General features: G+C 44.9%; 1 protein-coding gene across 1 annotated transcript in view; it reads right to left on the bottom strand.

Moving 5' to 3' along the window:
- Positions 1 to 13,704: 13,704 nt before the first annotated feature.
- ST8SIA1 (ST8 alpha-N-acetyl-neuraminide alpha-2,8-sialyltransferase 1) overlaps positions 13,705 to 20,267 on the bottom strand; it is a 241,532-nt gene continuing 234,969 nt past the window's right edge. Inside the window, 1 exon segment of the mRNA XM_029600114.1 lies at positions 13,705 to 14,349. Coding sequence (XP_029455974.1) covers positions 13,863 to 14,349 — 487 coding nt within the window. The 3' untranslated portion in view covers positions 13,705 to 13,862.

Raw genomic sequence — 20,267 nt, 5'->3', positions numbered from 1 at the left:
TTGCTTTATTGGAGTTCAAAAACTTCTATTCCTCCCACCCCACCCCCGGGCATTCTGATGCCTGCCTCACTGGCCAATCAAAGCTTCCACTGGTAGGGAGGAGGCTTCCGATTGGCCTGCGCAGGGGCAGGCAGAATGGAGGCGGCTTCCCATTGGGCAATGGGGGTAGGAAGAAAGAGGCTTCCAATTGGCCCACGGGGGCTGGAAAAAGGTAAAAGGAAAGTAGAACAAGGTAGTGGGACACCGGGAGACGCGACATACCTGCCGGTGTTTGGTAACACACTAGTGTGTTGTGACACACCTGTTGAGAAGCGCTGGCTTAGACCTACAGGTGAGATTTTAATGATTAAATATATAAATGTCATCATCTCTGGGAGAAAGTACCAGTCCTTTTTTAAAAATGCATAATCAACATTGTTCGCTGTTCCATGTATTAATTTTACTTTTTACTTTTACCCTATTTTATTCTATTTATTTTGTTTCATCTATTAACGTTGTTCAATGATTCATTTATTCCTATTTAATACTTTTGTTCTATTGTTCAGACACCTTGTTTAATGTAACGCCTCAACCGCGACTGTTTTGTTATAATGGAAACCGATTTGATTTGATATTTGTATCGAGAATGTCGGTATAAAAAAATTCTAAATAAATAAATAATAAATAATAAAACAACTGATGGCTGCTAGCAATGGTTTTCTTGTCTGTATTTTCAGAAGTGTGTATTGAACATGAAATACCTTGTGAAGAGGAAAAAGTGTATATTGGTATTTAATACATTTTGCCATGTGTATAAATTAGTAAATAAAGAAACATATAAAAGCAACTAATAAATACACACACATATATATATCTATGAATTAACAAAATGTGTCAATTGTGATTTAAGGATCTATGAAAGGTTTTTGGGGGGCTACAAAGGCAGTACCCCCCCACACACAAACACAGAAAACATGTATAGCAAGTATTGCTTATGGCTTTTTAAAGTCTCATTGATAACAATGCACAGACTGTAGAATGACTGATACAGCAACCATTTCATTAACTAAGGAATGAACATTGCAATGACCTAGGTGGGGGGGGGGGGGGGGGGGGGGCAGGGAGTTGTCTGGACTCAAGATCTGTAAATGGTTAATCTAATCAGGGTGAGAAAATGTATAATATGTAATCTTTGGAGGAAAATAAGGGGACTGGATGACAAGCCATTCAAGAGAAAGACCTTCACAATATGGGTGGAGGTGGCTGCTGTAGACAATACAGTTGCTCAACACATGACAGTTTGGGCAGTCAGTTTTGTGTTACAATACACAATATTTTTTAAGATTGCTGTATGGGGGAATGAAGGAATATGTTGCATCCGCAGTCGCAGATGGCTGCGACCGCTCTGCCTTTACCTCTTTTCTTCCCTTTTCCTCCTCTTTGGGCAAGATGGCTGCCTCCAGTGCCGAGTGCAAAGGGTCTTGGCATCTCCAGTCTAGCATGGGCATTCCAGTCCACCATGCTCACTCCTGTGGCCTCCTAGGGCATGCGCGCACCTCTCCTACACTCAAATACACATCATGGCGGGAACCTCGGGGGCGTCCCCACCGCATGGTGATAGCCTCCGCTTGGCTACCACCATTGAGTTAGCAATGACTTCGGTTAAGCTACTCTGACTGCTCTAAGCTGCAAGCTTAGACGCCGCTCTACACTCAAAGGGCCTCGCTCCTTCTGAAGCTCAAGACACCCGCTCCTTGGGGGTCTCTCGCTTCCATCTCCCTTCAGGGCCTTACTAATTGAGACAACTGCTCCTCAGGGGTCTCTCTCTCTTATTCTACAGGACCTCTGGATTACCTGGTACTTGCTCCTTGAGGGCGTACTGTTCTAGTATCCTGTACCACGGACCTTCGGTCCCACCATTCTCTACCAGGAAGATGCCTAATCTCCTGTGAGTACCTTTGCGATCTGGTGCTCCAATGCCACCCACCAGGCTTGGCGCTGCCCGCACCGTGGGTCCCCACCTCTCTGAAACATCTGGGTGAGAATCAAATTCTGAGACTGTTGAACGTATTGGCACCTTGCGGACCTCAGTGCCTCAACTTCCTGCTTCATTCCATCTACCAACAGCAGTACAATAAAGCCTTCCATTCTATCTGTGTCTACTATCTGAGTTTAGCTTATCAGTGTGTTTCCCATGGGGCTCCTCCCCATGGGCAGAGTCATCTTCACAGTGACCAAGGGTCCACAATGCCACAAACACAACAGAATACACAGAGGGGTGACCTTTAAAGCAATGAAAGGCTCATCAGTCTACAGTTTGTAAAGTGCCCCCAAGATCTAAAGAGACAATGATAATACACTACCTTTCATGACCAAAGGGGATGGACATTGTAATGACATAGGTGCAAGTAGATGTCTGGACTCAAGATCTGTGAATGGTTAATCTAATCAGGGAGAAACAATGGCCGGGAATCATTACATCACATAAGGTTCAACAGAATGTACATTTGTGAAATGGCTTCAGATGTAAACAGATATTGATAATACACAAAAAAGCCTGTAAATGATAATCCAATCAAGATTACTATCTTATACTATCAGGGGTCTGGGATAATTGCAGTAGATATCCATCACAGGACAGAGAGAGACCAGACAGTTTTTGTGTTATAATACACACGTTTTTGAGGATTGTTGGTGGTTATGACCTTATGATGGAAATAAAAGTTATAGCCAGTGACCAGAAAGGTTCACCAGTCTGCAGCTTGTAAGGCCTGAAGAGCTTGAAACAGAAATGGATTATTCAAAGAAAGAAAGGCAGAAGTCTAGATTTATTAATAAATTGTCACTTACTAAACAGAGGCAACAAAGAAAACTGAAAGGTGAGTTAATAGTTTTATTGTATCGTTTGTTTTTAGATATGATTTTAAAACTGCTGTAAAAAAAAGTGTGTGTGTTGTTTTCTTTTTATTATTAGAACAAGAAAATATTACCAGAACAGAAAGAATGATGAGCACAGACAAGCAGCCTGCTTACAGCGAGGCCTCAGAGCAAAAAACAAAAAAACCCCACATTTCTGAAGGTAAGGATGCATATTTTTCTTAATGTGCCTCAGAACCCCACATTATAAAAAGTTGTTTGTTGTCCCTGAATCCAAATGCCTCTTTTCCTCCACAACCTCCATCGAAGCAGAGAGCTAAGTTGCAAAAGCTATACTACCGTCCACCTGGATAAAATGGTCAGACAGATGATGAAATGCTAAGAGAAATCAGGGAAGCAAACCAATTTGGCAGTGCAATAATAATGGGAGATATAAAATTCCAGGATGTAATAAATGATTGCTTCATGGAGCAATTGGTTCAGGAACCAACAAGAGAGGGAGCTATTTTAGATTTAATTCTTAGTGGAACGCAGGATTTTCTGTAGTGCAGAATTACCATTCCTCATAAAGCAAACAATAAAACCTAGAAATATAAATCATAATAATAGTAAAACAATACTAATAAAAAGAAAACATTAAAAAAAAACTGATGACTAGAATATTCAATTAGAAAATCATAAAAATATTATAAAATTACCTAAAACAAAATATAATACACCATAATTAAAACTAAAAAGGATTAAAAAATCTCCATACCTGAAATATGATTTCCAAGCACCCTGAGACTGTCATGGATTGAGGAATGGGCACACAACTTTATCTTCTCTCTCTTTCTCCTTCACACATACACTTACTCATGTTCAATCTGTCATGCCCCACATATCTCTGGCATCATGCTGCATCCCAGTAACGTGGCTGAACCTCCTGTATTTCCTGAGCCTCTTTTATAGGGCCTTCTGGCTGGACTTACTGTGATATGCACAAGTGACATAATATGATTTCCAGCTAATATTTTGATCATGCTAACCCACTGAGGGTTGTTTGTTATTGAGGAGCACGACTAAAAGTGGTGGCTCTAGACTGATTCATGGTCAGCTGACACGGAGTTGTCAGCCGATGACAAGCGAATGTGTTGACATTTTTTAGCATTTTTAGCATACAATCAGAGAGGCTGAACCACTATATGGAGACATACCATCGGCATTAGATATAATAGCCCCTGAAGCAGCTCAATGAGCGAAACTCGACCTGAGTCAAGCTTTTTCTGATGTTATGTGTTGAATAAAGAACTCCTGGTGTTCACTGATCCTCTTTCTTCTTTGGTCGCAAGTGACATAATATCCTGCCTTGTATAAAAGGAAGTTGAGAGCCACTTTCCAGTGCCTTCACATCAGGTCTCCTGCTTGTTCTGCAGTGCTATTTGCTACAGCAAATCCCTTCCTTGTTCCTGTTTTGTTTCAGTGTGTTTCTGCCTGGTCTTATCCCAGCCTTGCCCTCTAGTCTGTCCTGTTGTGTTTCTTCCCCTGGCCTGATTTCTCGTTGCCTTGACCTTAGCCTGGTCCTCAACTCTGCCTGCCTCAATCACAGCCCGGCCACCTGAAAAGCCATGCCAGCCACCAGAACCTGCAAGTTCAATCCAAAAGGGAGAAGGCTGGTCAGGCAAAAGACCGTGTCTTGTTGTGTATCAGCGACCACCTATTAAAGTTTATCTTAGGCTCACACAAGATAGGTAGTACCAACTTAATAGAGCCCAAGGGCTCATTAGTCTCACTTTGTGACACACACACATACATATGTACATAGACTGACTCTCCCTCACAGGCACTCTCACAGTCTTCCACTTCCACAGGCTCTCCCTTACACACACACACACACAAAAACGCAGTCTCCCAATCCCACATGCTGTCTCTCACACATGTACACATATACACACTTCCTTTCTCTCTCACACACATATGCATACAGGCTTTCAAACATACCCTCTCAGACACACATGCGGGCTTTCAAACATATCCTCACTCACACATATACACACACACATGCATACAGGTTCTCACACACATAAGAACATTATTCCTTACCTGCTAATTTTCGTTCCTAGTACCATGGATCATTCCAGACGGTGGGTTATGTTCCATGTCCAGCAGATGGAGTCAGAACACAAAATTCCCAGGGGAGGAACCATATAACCACGCCTCCCCTGTAACAGCTCTCAGTAACTAGACTAACAAAGCCCAAAAGAGAGAGACTAAAAACAGAGGGATAAAGTAATCAAAGAAGGAATTGAAATAACCACTGTCCAAATAAACAGCAACTAAATTCTGAACAGTGAACTTGCGAACAGCAGTGCATGAACAAAAAAAAAAGAAGCGCAGTATTCGAAATACAGAGTAAAAGATTGTTAAGACAGGTAGGCAGGGATGTCCCACAAGCAAACCCACAAACCAAGGGAGGGTGTCTGGAATGATCCATGGTATTACAGGAACGAAAATTAGCAGGTAAGGAATAATTTTCTTTTCCCTGTACATACCAGGATCATTCCAGACGGTGGGATGTACCAAAGCTTTCCCATCACGGGTGGGCCGCAGACAGCCCTGCACGTATTACCTTGTCTCCAAGCTGACCGCCCGACGGAGCACCGACGTCCAGGCGATAATGTCTCGCAAAAGTATGGATCGACTTCCAGGTGGCCGCCCTACAAATCTCCTGAGTGGAGACGGAGGAGCTCTCCGCCCAAGATGTTGCCTGGGCTCGAAGAGAATGAGCCTTGACAACCAGCGGAGGGGACTTACCTATGCCAAGGTACGCCGCTATGATCGCTCCCTTCAACCACCACGCTATAGATTGTTTGGAGGCCATGCAACCCTTCCGGGGTCCGGACCAGAGGATAAACAGATGATCGGAGAGCCGAAAATCATTAATCACCTCCAGATAGCGTATCAGAGACCGCCGTACATCCAGTCTACGCAGGTCTCCAGACTCAGAAGAGGCAAAAGATGGTAATTCCACCGATTGGTTGAGGTGGAATGTCGAAACCACTTTAGGAAGAAAAGAAGGAACCGTCCTCAGCGAAACCCCTTCAGGCGTGAAACAAAGGTATTGTTCACGACAGGATAGGGCCTGCAGCTCGGAAATACGTCTTGCTGAACTGATTGCCACGAGAAAAATGGTCTTGAGAGTGACGTCCTTGATGGTAGCTGAGCTTAGAGGTTCGAACGGCGAACCAGAGAGGACTCGGAGCACCAGATTCAGATTCCACGACGGACAAGGTGGGCGAATCGGAGGCTTCAAGTGTTTCACTCCTTTAAGGAAACGGGAGACGTCCGGATGCGAGGACAGAAACTCCTTATTTCCACTGCGAAGAAAAGCCCCCAAGGCCGCCACCTGAACCCGAAGAGAATTGTAAGCAAGACCCAAATCCAAACCTGCCTGCAAGAAGGAAAGGACTTGTGGCACTGAGGCCTGCATGGGAAGAATGTCATTCGCTCCACACCAATCCTCAAAGACCTTCCAGACTCGAACATAGGTAACAGAGGTGGACATCTTACGTGCTTTCAGTAGCATTGAAATAACTGGCTCCGGATAACCGCGCCTTCTCAACTGACACCTCTCAAAAGCCAGGCCGCAAGACAGAAGCGATCTGCCTCCTTGAAAAATATTGGTCCCTGGCATAGAAGACGTGGCAGCTGACCGAGACGAAGGGGACCCTCCACCGTCAAATTGCGCAGATCCGCGAACCACGGTCGTCAGGGCCACTCTAGCGCCACAAGGATCATCGGCCCTTGGTGTGCCTCTACCTTGCCCACGAGGGGCCACGGTGGGAAAACATATAGGAGACAGTGGCGCGGCCAGGGCAGGACCAGCGCGTCCACGTCCTCGGCGCCGCGCTCCCGCCTGTGGCTGAAGAAGTGGGCAGCCTTTGCATTTCCGGCGGTTGCCATTAGGTCTACGTGCGGTGTCCCCCATCGCCGTACTATTATCCGCATCGCCTGCTGCGAGAGCTCCCACTCTCCGGGATCCAAGTTTTGTCGGCTGAGAAAGTCCACCTGTACGTTGTCCAGTCCCGCTATATGCGAGGCCGCTAGTCGTTGGAGGTGAAGCTCTGCCCACTCCATCAATTTGTCGGTTTCCAGAGAGACCAACCGACTTCTCGTGCCTCCCTGGCGATTGATGTACGCCACTGTAGTCGCATTGTCCGATAGCACCCTGACTGCTTGATGGCGTACTATGGGGAAGAAACCCTGTAACGCCAGACGGACCGCCCTGGTCTCCAAGCGGTTGATGGGCCACTTCGACATTTCCTCCATCCATCGACCCTGGATTGAGCTGTCCCGACAGACCGCTCCCCAGCCTCTGAGGCTGGCGTCCGTGGTGATAATCACCCAATCCGGGTCCTCCAGCGACACCCCCTGAGCTAGGTGCCGCGGTTCCAGCCACCAATGGAGACTCTCGGAATTGGAAGGATTGCCTGGAAATGTCTCGACACCGGCTGCCACCGGGAGAGTAGGGATCTCTGCAGAGGCCTCAGATGCGCAAATGCCCAAGGAACCAGATTGTTGGTCGAGGCCATGGTCCCCAGTACCTGCAGGTAGTCCCAGGCAGTGGGCATCTCGAGCGCCATAAATCCTTGAATCTGCTGAAGCAGAGAATGAGCTCTGTCCGGATGCAGAAAAACCCTGGCATTCTTGGTGTCGAAGTGAGCTCCCAGAAAATCCAACGACTGGGACGGGACCAGGCTGCTCTTGGTGAAGTTGACAATCCATCCCAGAGATTGGAGAAGTTGTACCACTCTGTCGACTGCGAGGATACACTGCACTCGTGACTTTGCACGGATGAGCCAATCGTCTAGGTAAGGATGCACAAGGATGCCTTCCTTGCGCAAGGTTGTCGCCACTACCACCATGATCTTCGTGAAAACCCGTGGAGCTGTGGCCAGGCCAAAGGGAAGAGCGCAAAATTGGAAGTGTTGACCCAAAATTTTGAAGCGTAGGTAACCCTGATGAGCTTGACAAATTGGTATGTGGAGATATGCCTCCGTGAGATCCAACGAAGCCAAGAATTCTCCCGGATGAACTACCGCTAACACTGAACGGAGTGTCTCCATGCGGAAACGAGGGACTCTGAGGGACCGGTTGACCTGCTTGAGGTCCAGGATAGGACGAAAAGTACCTTCCTTCTTGGGAACCACAAAGTAGATTGAATAATGCCCCCGGCCCAGTTCGGCGGCTGGCACCGGCACTATGGCCCCCAATTGAAGGCCATCTTCATCAAGGGTCTGCCGCACGGCTCCCTGTTTGATTAAGGACCCGCAAGGGTAAAACAGAAACCAGTCCCGAGGAGCACAAACAAAATCCAAAGCGTAACCGCATCTTAGAATATCCAGAACCCATTGATCCGACGTGATTTGGACCCACTCTTCGTAGAAGAGAGCAAGGCGACCCCCCAGTCGAGGGACCACCTCGCAGGTCCGTCTGGCATCATTGGGTAGATTTAGCGGATGTACCAGCACCCTGTGCTTCCTTACCCTGGCGGCGCGCACGAAAGGGCCGGTTCCAGGAGTGCGAACGAGAAGAGGGAGCCCGAGGTAGCTGTTGCCTTTGAGGACGCGCTCTCCGCTGGTTACGATAACGGTTTCTGGAGTAATTATATGATCTTGACGAACGGGGTCGATCTTTGGGCAACTTGTGCATCGCGTTCTCATCAAGGGACTTGATGATCTGATCCAAGTCTTCACCAAAAAGATACCTACCCTTAAAAGGAAGGGACCCCAAACGTGTCTTGGAAGAGGCATCAGCCGACTAATTGCGAAGCCAAAGGAGCTGATGCGCTGAGACCGCCGTCACCATGGTTCGGGCTAGGACTCTTAAAAGATCATATAAAGCATCCGCTCCATAGGCAACCACGGCTTCCAGTCTGTCCACCTGGTGAGCCTCAGCGTCTGGTAAGGACTGGGAGGTGAGAAGCTGCTGCACCCACCGAAGACCCGCTCGCTGTGCGAAGGGAACTGCAGATAGCTGCCCGCATCCCTAAGGCCGAGACCTCAAAGATACGCTTGAGGTAAACCTCCAGCTTCCGATCCTGCATATCCTTTAACGCCGTCCCTCCAGTGACAAGAATAGTGGTATGCTTTGTGACCGCTGATACCGCAGAATCTACGGCGGGAACTTTGAGAATTTCCAAAAAATCGGCCGGCAGATGATACAATTGTTCCATGGCTCTACCGACCCTAAGGTTGGCCTCCGGGGAATCCCATTCCCGAGTGATCAACTGCAAGATCTTGTGATGAGTGGGAAAAGACTTGACTAGAGGCCGCAGTCCTGCTAGGAGGGGGTCCCCCTTCTTGAGAGCCGGGTCAGGCCCCACCGGTTCCGGAGGGGGATCAATATCCATTTCCTGGAGGATGTAGGGAATGAGGTCATCTAACTCCGCCGCTTGGAAGATGCGGAGGACCCTAGGGTCGTCGCCCTCCACCTGGGCCGCCAAGGTGGGGTCATCCACGTCAGGGTCCTGGGATTGTCCTTCCCCCGACGAAGTCTGTATTATCGATGGTGTCCCGGTAGGGCCACGAGATGTCCCCGCTCCCCCACCTACTAAAGGGGGGCAAGCCTGAGGGAGGGTCCCACCCAGGAAAGGGGTAGGACATGGTATCTTGGGGGGAGAGGGTCCCCAGGTCCCGAAGGTCGTGTCTCTGCTCTGAAGAAAAGCCCTGTGCATCAGGACTATGAATTCAGGGGAAAAGGCCTGGCATCCTGAGGGGTCACCCACCGGGGGATCCCCCTCTGCCTACCAGGATTAGACTCGGAGTAAGGGTCCAAAACGGGCCTAGAAGTGGGGAACGGATTATCCGTATCCTCCTCAGAAAGCGCAGCATCAGAATCTTGCAACAAAATGTCCGCCGTTCCCGCGTTGAGAGGGAACGGGGCCTGGCGCTTCCTTCCCACGCGGTCTGCAGCTCGAACATCCTTGTTAGTAGCTGGCGCACATTCCCCCTCGGGAAAACAGCCTGAGCACAGACCCTCTTCAGAAAATAATCCGGCCCTGTCGGAGCCCTCACAAGGCACCGCGGACTACATCGCCGCAGGGAGAGAGAGGGGGGGGGGGGGGGGAGGCTCTACAGGTGGCTCGTGCCTAAAATGAGCGCCGACCCGGCAACGGACGCTTGCCGCGGTCCCCCGACCTGAAGAACTGACGGGGAATTACCCTCCCGACAGCAGGCGGCCCCGAGGAATGGTGCTTCGCGGGGCCGCAGGTCGGGATGGTCGCTCCCCAAAAGGGAGGGGGGAAAACCTGGGTCAGGAGGGAGAGGCCGGCGCTACCAACTTTCACCTCAGAGAGTCCAAAAAATTGCAGTCTTCTGCTGAAAAAGAAGATGAAACAAAAATACACTTACCCCAACTGAGCCCTCAGTGAGGAAAATGAGAAAAGAAAGCCCTCAGTGAGGAAAATGAGAAAAGAAAGAAAGAAAATAGGCAACAGCCTGTCAGCAAGTCACCAGGCTAGAGAGCGATGAGCCAGCACCAGCGGAGAGCTCTCCCCCTACTGTAAGAGGAGCCTTAGCAAAGTGACCTAAACTGTAAATTTAAAACTTCCTATTTTTTTTTTTAAACTTGATCCCCCTGAGGAGGTAGCCCTAAGCTAACAAGCTGGGGACCACAAGTCCCCTGCTCACATCTGCTGGAGTCAGAACGTTACTGAGAGCTGTTACAGGGGAGGCGTGGTTATATGGTTCCTCCCCTGGGAATTTTGTGTTCTGACTCCATCTGCTGGACATGGAACATAACCCACCATCTGGAATGATCCTGGTAAGTACAGGGAAATACAGGCTCCCACTCCTACAGGCTGTCAAACTTTCACTTATTCAGGTGCTGCTTTCTCACACGCACACATACTCTCCCACTCCCAGATCCACACAGAGCCTTTCAAACATATGTTCTCTTATACACACACACACAAACATGCTTACAGGCTTTCAAACACACCATCTCATACACACATTCAGGCTTTCAAACATATCCTCACACTCACACACACTCATGCATACAGGTTCTCACACACATACACAGGCTCCCACTCCTACAGGCTACCTTTGTCAAACTTTCACTACTCAGGTGCTGCTTTCTCACAAACACACACACACATACACATATAATCTCCCACAGACTCTCTCTCTCACACACACAGAGCCTTTCAAACATATGCTCTTTCTCTCTCACACACACATACACACACAAAACATGCTTATAGGCTTTCAAATACACCATCTCATACAGCCACACATACAGACTCTCACACATATCCTCTTGTTCACTCAGTCGTGCACATGCACATAGGCTCTCACACACATGTTCTTGCTCTCTCACAGTTGCACACATTCATACAGGCTCTCATGCACACCTTCTCACTCTTTCACAGTTATGCACATGCACACAGGCTCTCACACATGCTCTTGCTCTCTCACAATTGCACACATATACACAGGCTGTAGCACACAGACATGCATGCAGGCTATCAACACCCTCTCACTTTGTCTCACACGCACATATATATACAGAATCTCTCACACCCCCTCTCCCTATAACACAACCACACCCACATACATACAAGCTCTCATACACCTCTCTTTCAGACACACACACACACACAGGCTCCCACTCCTACAGGCTGTCACAGTCTCATTCACTCAGGTACTGCTGCTTTCTTTCTCTCACACAAACACATACACTCTCTGTCTCTCTCTCTCTGGGCCTTTTCTTTGAACACCTATCGGCCTCATCTCCACCCCGCAATCGTCAAACCCTAAGTATGTACAATGTGATTAATTTGAATCCTATCACTTTTCCATGTGGCTCTATGAATCAAACCTTTAAGCATACTGCTCATGGATTACTGACCTTCTTAAAGCAACATGCAGCAATTCATTTTTTGCAGAAAAGAATTTTGCAATATTGAATATAGCAAAATATTCAAAAATGTTTGACAATATTTGTGAAACACGTAAAAGTATAGTGAACATCAATTTTCATGTCTTCTGAATTAAATTAGGAGGACAATTTTGAAATCATTCTGGAAAGTTGTAGGTGTCTGTGTACTAATTACTCATGGTCCTGAAAGCGACCATGGAACTTCCCTTTGAAAATCTGAGTGACATACATGAAGGAGGTGCCAAACAGGCATTGCAAATGCATGCGATGATTTGAAAATATAAGCACCAAACATACTTTCCTCCCCTGACCAAATTCTTCCCAATTCTACCTGAAAACAGGGGGTGTTTCCAATACATATTTGTATGCAAGTAAACATGCATTTATCTATGCAAAACTTTTGAATACTGCTCCATAATGTTTACTTAACAACATAAGCCCATCTGTTAATATTTAATTTCTAGTTTTGCTATGTTTTATCAAGATTCTAGTTGCTGCTCATGAGGATAAACAAAAATAAAGAAAATGGAATAGGAAGAAATTTGGTGAAGGAACAAAAGAATAGTTTATAGATGGTGACATCCATTGGCATCAAATGGACAAAATAGAAGCTTGCATGAATAAAATGCAATCACCAAATAAGTGGAGATTTTCTGCCAGGTCATGCTAAGCCACCAAACCAGAAATTTGCTTACTTTTCCCAATTGGGAAAAAGCAGAAGGTGTAGACTGCCACTGGCCCTGATCCGGTACCTTTTTTTTTATTATTATTTATTTAAGGAGTTACCATTTCCTCAAATATTACAATGGAAAACTTAGCTTCAAGTAATGTGCTTTCTTAGTTAAATATGATTAATTTTTTGAACAGAGTTATTTTCAACTACTAGAAAACAAATCAGGTGAGACAAACTCATTCAGTGTAAAACAGAAACAAAAATACTATATAAGTGCCAATCTGGAATGGAACAAAGTAAGTAACTATTATTATTTGCACTTTTAGAGAAAAAAGTTATTACTTTGTTCAGAATTTATTTTACTTCTCCTAAAGGATCCATGCTGGACATTAAAGAGGTAATTTTACAAGGAGTTACATGTACAAATATAACATACTATCATAGCAGTTTTTAAAAGTAATTTACATGCACAAAAGTGAATGTTTAAAGCCTGGCAGGTGCATCAATTGGATATGTGCGCACTTGTGAGGCTTGTGTGTGCTAACCCTATTTTAAAAAAGCACCCAGATACATACATAAAACCCGTTGTGCGCACATCTGAAATTTTTTCCAAAAGGGGTGGGGCATAGGCATGGTCTGGGTGAGGCATGGATGTTTTGGGGCCTGGCCAAGAGATGTGCGTGTAAATACTTGCGCCAAGGTCCTCTGCTGCGTAACATTACTTCTGCTAGGGCAAGGTGTAAGTAAAAAAAATAAAAATGAGCCATTTCTGCCATGTTTAAAGGGTCTGGGGTAACTTGGGGGAGAGCTGGCTATCAAACCAGGGGTTTTGGAGGACCTAGCTTGTAACTGGGTAAACCGGTGGACGAACTGGAAAATTGGTAATGGGGTGGATGTGTGCTCCTTTTAAAATTCTCCAGTGGCAGAATTGGGATTTACGTGCCTATGTACACGTCCACTTAAAATTTGTTACACGTGTGCGTGCAGCCAGGCCATTTTATAACATGTGTGCATATGATATAAAAAGGCCACATATCTCAGCGCAGGCCGGTATGTGTGCACATGGGTTTGAAAGTTACCATCATAAAGTGCACTTATACGTGAATATTCTATGGACAATTCAATGGCACATATCATAGCAATTTTCAAAAGCCCACTTAACACGGGTAAAGTGCATTTACCAGTGTAAAATCCAATTTTAAGCATGCAAATGCTTTTTAAAATCAGGCCCTAACTTTGTATTCATAGTTTATTAAAAAAATTACTTAAAATAAAAATTTGTTTGTTTTCCTTCCTTTGACAAGGCAACAAGTACGTTTTCTAATCTATGTTAATTCATTCTTATTTATCAGTATATTTGTATTGAGAGGTGAAAAAAGAAAAAAAATTTAAGTATTGCAATTCTATGTTCTTAGGTTGAAGATTGGAAAACAGAATCATCACACTCTTCTATTTGAATTCTTAACACCCCACTTTTATGAAGGAACCAGAGCTGTAGAAACTCTTCTGGCATGGCATGGAATCTGATATCAGGCAATACATTGTCATAGTAATGGTGGCTGATAAATTTTCCATGCAAGTCCACAGAAAAAGGCCAGAATCCATAGATTGTCACTTCTTCACATAAACTCAAGGCAGCACTAACCAGGAAAAGACCTGTAGACAAGCGCTTGCCATGAATTCCTTTACTTTTCCAAAACTTGCCAATATTGTGTAGAAATTTAGGGTTTGCAAATAACACAGTTTGGTTTGCACTGAAGTCTTCCAGAGTGTAGTAGACACGAAAGGATGGCTCTGTAGCAGTCTTCATGGAGAATGCAGGCATGTAGAGAGCACTGTGGTTGTAGATTTTGATACTCTCTACAAATGCTTTTCTTGACCATAGCAAGTTCTGGAATCTGTGCAAAGAGATATTGGTTAAATGGTGACTACTATAGAAAACAATTCAAATAGCATGTTTCAAGTTAAAAACCGTAAAAAAAGAAAAAAAAGTCAAACGCTGTAACACTTTCAAAATTTAAAGAATGCCAGTTTTGTAAATTGCATGTGAACACAAATGAAGAAATTGTACAATTTTAGAAAATAGCATTTATGTACTGAAATTTCCATTTAGTTCTGGATACCATGTTTCTTTCATATAAAACATGTTTTTTTGTATTCCTTTTAATATTAAAATAATCCGATACGCTTCAACATAAAAATATATTTCAGGGGTCATTTTACATTTCTAAGAAAAATAATGGGTATGAACTACTATGATTTCTTTTAAAACATTAAAAACAAAATACAGATTAAAACAGGGATATACTACTACTTTGCATACTTTGAAAATTGCTACAATATGCGCTATTGAATTTTATAATCGACCCACATCTGAGCCTTAAGAACCAGATCACCTCCGTAATAAAGGGAGGTTTTTATAAACGCATGGTCATAAAAAAGCTCAAGCCCCTACTCCATACTCATGACCTCAAAACTGTTATCCAAGCCACTTTATCATCCAAGTTGGATTATTGCAACTCATTGTACCTTGGCCTTCCCTTCTCCACCATCAGACCTCTCCAGATACTTCAAAATGCCACAGCAAGGATAATCAGTAATGCACGCAAATCAGACCATATAACCCCCATCCTTAAAGACCTACACTGGCTCCCCATTTCCTCCCGCATCCTGTTCAAAACCCTTACCATTATACACAAAACTATCTACAATCACAATTCTTCTTGGCTCAATGAACCACTTCAACTCACACAATCCTCCCGCCCCACCAGAACGAACCACAAAGGCACACTTCTAGTCCCCCTACTCAAAAAAAGCCCGTCTCTCAGCTACAAGGGACCGCGCCTTCTCAATTGCCGGCCCTACTCAATGGAATGCTCTTCCTCCCAATCTCCGTCTGGAACTCTGCCCTCTTAAATTTAGAAAATTGCTAAAGACCTGGCTTTTTCACCAGGCATTCCCGGATTAATATTCTTGACCCCTGGCATCCAGTCATCTCCCCTTCCCATCATCCCGCACCCTCTGCCAGCAGCTAGCAGTTTTCCTGCATAATCCTGTAATTCTTTCCGTATAAATCCCATTTATTCCTTATCCTTGTAATCACCTTGGTAATTCCAGTAATCGCCATAAATCTTTATAAAATCACATGCAATCCTGTAAACCAGCTCAACCTATCTGACGCCAACACAGCACTAGCGTCCTGGATCAAAATTTCAAACAAAGTGGCAGACAAAACTTGCCCGCTTATATCTAAAGTTATTCTCTCCAACAAAGTTAATAAAAAACCTTGGTTCACCCCAGAATTAAAAACCAAGAAGCACGAACTCAGAAAAATGGAACAGAAATGGCGAAAAAATCCTACACCTTTAAACCTCATGGTCTATAAATCTCTCATGCACCAATACAGAATTGTCATCCTGCAAACAAAAAGAGACTTCTACTCTCAGAAAATACACCATTTCATCTTTGACCCTAAAGCCTTGTTCTCCTTGGTATCTTCGCTGACCAAACCACCCACACCAGAAATTCCAGATGACAAAGCATCTAACAAAGCCACTGAACTGGCCACCTATTTCATGAATAAAATACCTAATCTTCTCGCTTCCCGCATTGATAAGAACGCTACTATCCAACCATTTCAGCCCTCTACTTCTCAGCCCCCCATCCCCAAACTCACCCATCTACCCATCACCCTATCCACATCCACACAAGCTGCAACCCTAGAGGTCTTTGAATCCACATCAGCCTTAGAAATTGAAAATATTCTAAGGAAACTAAAACCTTCCTCCCACCGACTTGACACAATTCCTGCCAACCTACTGATAGCCTCTGCCAAAAATTTCACCAAGCCATTCGCTCAGATCATCAACGCCTCCCTATCCCAAGGTCTCGTTCCTGACCCTCTCAAACTCGCCATTTTGAAACCGCTTCTAAAAAAACCCAATCTCTCCACAGATAACCCAGCAAACTTCCGTCCTATTGCAAATCTTCCAATCATCGCTAAGATCCTTGAAAGAACAGTTAACAAACAGCTCTCCGAATTCCTAGACAACAACATCCTCCTCTTCCCGGCTCAACTCGGCTTCCGCAAATCCCGAAACACAGAATTCCTTCTTCTATCACTGTCGGACAATATCCTCATGAACCTTGGAAAAAAACAGCCCTGCCTGCTTATCCTTCTGGACTTAACCGCCGCATTCGATACAGTTAACCACGAATGTCTCATCGACAGACTTTCTGAGATTGGCATCAAAAACACAGCATTAAACTGGTTCAAATCTTTCCTCCAAAACAGGTTCTACAGAGTGAAGATAAACAGTAAAGAATCATCTCCATTCAGTTCCACCTTCGGAGTCCCACAAGGATCTTCGCTTTCACCTACCTTATTTAACATCTATCTACTCCCACTTTGTAAACTCCTCTCCGACCTTAAATTAACACATTACGTATATGCAGATGACGTCCAAATCCTTCTACCGGTAAATGACTCCTTGGACAACACATTACACCACTGGAATTTCTGCCTTCGCTCTATCCATAACCTCCTCTCAAATCTCAACCTGATACTTAATACAGACAAGACTGAGTTCCTATTAATCACTCAAGATGGGAATTTTCCTCTAAACAGCTCGCCCCTTACAAGGCTCCCAACCATCTCTTCTAAAGTCAGAAACCTCGGGGTAGTCTTGGACAACCAACTGAACTTCTCTGGATTCATCAATAACACAGTGAAGGAGTGCTACTTCAAACTTCAAGTTCTAAAAAGATTAAGACCCCTCCTTCATTTCCAAGACTTCAGGTCAGTCTTGCAAGCAATTTTCTTCTCAAAAATCGATTATTGCAATGCTCTTCTTCACGGCTTGCCAGACAACTCCATCAAGCCCCTCCAGCTGCTTCAAAATGCAACTGCAAGGATTCTCACTAAGACTAACAAAAGGGACCATATTACACCAATCCTTAAGAAGCTCCATTGGCTCCCAATCAAACACAGAATCCTGTACAAGCTTCTATCAATCACTCACAAAGCTATTTTTAACATCTCTCCGCTAGACCTCTCCACCCCCCTGCAGCTTCATACCTCAGCCCGCCCTATCAGATTAGCGCAGAGAGGCACTCTTCAAGTACCTGCAACCAAAAACTCCCTAAGTAAAAGAGCAATCTCCTCCACAGGTCCCAAACAGTGGAATTTGCTCCCTACCGACCTCAGGCTGGAACAATGCCCTCTCATTTTCAAGAAGAGACTTAAGACTTTATTGTTCAGACAAGCTTTCCCATAATCTCTTGCCGTTCACCACTTTATCATTGAACCTATCTTCCCAAGCTTAGGTTCCTAATCCCATCCGCCTCATCCCCCCAGCTTGCCATTTTGCTATCTCGCTCTTGATACCCTTTAAAAAATGTAAAAACCCCTCTTCCTTTCCACACCCCTCTCTTTCAGGCCATACCTCCCTCGCTCTTGATCCCCTTTTTTCAGGCCCCTTCTTTCAGACCATTTCTCCCTCTCTATAACTTACCAAATTGTTTTAAGTTTCCCTCATGTACTAATTTATTTAAGTTGCGCCCAAGTTATCTCCTCCCTTGTTCTATGTAAGACAACTTTTGTTACTGTCAATGTTTTGTTGCTATGTAAACCGGAATGATAATTAACTCCGTTAATTGAACTTCGGTATAAAAAAGTTATAAATAAGTAAATAAATAAATAAATAAATAAAATGAATAATCTTGTAACACTTGTATATTTGTGTTTTAGTTAACCTTGTTACCATCTTTCTCACCTCTCTCCTATCTCTTTAATTTTTGAGGCTCACTGTTATTGAGCCCCCTTTTGGTTCTCCACCCCCCACCCCGTTATTTGCATTTTCTACCTTTTTGTTATTATGAAAACCGATATGATGTGTACTTTAATGTCGGTATAGAAAAGCTGTTAAATAAATGTTAAATAAATATATTGAAAATATACATACAGTTAGGGCCAGATTTTGTAATCTACGCCCGATTTTATAACATGCACGCGCAGATGCGCGCATCTTATAAAATCCGGGGTCGGTGCGCGCAAGGGGGTGCACACTTGTGCACCTTGCACGCGCTGAGCCCTAGGGGAGCCCTGATGGCTTTCCCCGTTCCCTCCGCCCCTCCCCACCCTCCCCTCCTTAACCCACCCCCCAGCCCTATCTAAATCCCCCCCCCCACCTTTGTTTCTTTACGCCTGCCTCTAGGCAGGCGTAGGTTGTGCGCGCCGGCCAAGTGCCGGCGCATGATTCCCCAGCACAACCACTGTGCCGGAGGCCTCGGTCCCACCCTTGCCCCGCCCATTTTTCAAGCCCCTGAACATGCGCGCGTCTCCGAGCCTAGGCACAATAGGCTCGGCGCGCGCAGGAGGGTTTTTAAAGGGTTACGTGCCTATATTACGCGCATAACCCTTTTAAAATGCGCCCCTTAAAGTGGACAAATGGGCTTTTGAAAATTACTATGATAGTATGTTACATTTACCTTTTCCTTTGAAAATTAACCTATAAGTAGTGCATTTAAAATCATTTATTTTTTTTAATTGATTTTCAAAATTTTCCAGATACAGAAATTAAGAGTTTTATTATGAAAAATAATATTCATTACATCTAGCCTATACATTTTATGTTCAAAACACCTCTGTCAAATATGTCATTAAACATCTCAGGGCAGTCAAACAATATATTTAAAACCATTCCCAGAAGAAGAGACAGCTGAGAGGAGATAATACAATTTCATCTGCTTTGCAGCCTCATCGCACCCTGACTCAGATGACTATGTTGCCTCTTGAATTGCAGAGGAATACAGTGAGCTCTGTTCCTAGCCATCTAAGCTGTCTCCACCCAGAGCATCCAACTCAGCCTGTGGTATAGCCTCTTATCCACTAGGATTCCTCAACAAACTTAGTCTTCAACCTTGTCAAACTCCTCCTCTCTACCTCGAGTCACCCTTGGTTCCTTGCCTTGCCACTGTTTCCTTGTCCTGCCTTGTGGCCTTCAGGCCTTCTTGTTCCTTGCCTTGCAGCCTACCCAGGCCTATCTTTGCTTTGTGGCCTCTGGGCCTTCTTGCTCTTTACCTTGCCCTGCTGCCTACTCAGGCCTTTTCTTGACCTCTGACCTAGCTAGGCCTTGCCTTGATCTTTGGCCTACCTAGGTCTCTCCTTGCCTTTCCCCTTGGGGGTTACCTTGCCTAGTGCCCTATGGGCTTCGTGTATTGCTGCATTCAGGCCTTTATGTTCCTTGCTCTGTGTTGTCCTTGGCTCACTTTGTCCTGTTTTGTCTTCGTCCAGTTCTTGCTTGCAGTCAAGATCCATTTTCAATCCTTATCTGCACTCTTTTCCAGTTCAAGCTGCAGTCTTTGTACTCACCATGATGTACAGCTACTGCAGCCAAGCTCTACTAAGTCCCCAGATCCCATGGACAGAAGACTGGCCCAAGTCCTGACCTGACATCCTATACCACATCCCAGGTGGTGTACCCGAGGCCAGTCCAGCAATTCGTGATAGGAGATATGCAAGGACTACAAAATCTTGAGTGGGGTGGAATGAGTAAACAGGGAATGGTTATTTTTCTTTTCAATACTACCAAGATTAACGGGACATTCCAAGAAGCTAATAGGCAGCATACTTAAAACAAATCAGAGAAAGTATTTTTTCATCCTGGCACAATTAAACTGTGGAATTTGTTGCCATTTAATGTGGTGAAATCAAGTAGTATAGTTGGATTTAAAAAAGGATTAAATAAGTTACTGAAGGAAAAGGCTATAAACCATTATTAGTGTAATGGAATATATATTCTATTTCCTGAAGAAT

Source organism: Rhinatrema bivittatum, chromosome 4, assembly GCF_901001135.1.
Source record: "Rhinatrema bivittatum chromosome 4, aRhiBiv1.1, whole genome shotgun sequence".
In the NCBI taxonomy this organism is placed as follows: Eukaryota; Metazoa; Chordata; class Amphibia; order Gymnophiona; family Rhinatrematidae; genus Rhinatrema; species Rhinatrema bivittatum.
The sequence above is the reverse complement of the archived record's forward strand: the minus strand, read 5'-3'. Positions and strand labels throughout refer to the sequence as shown.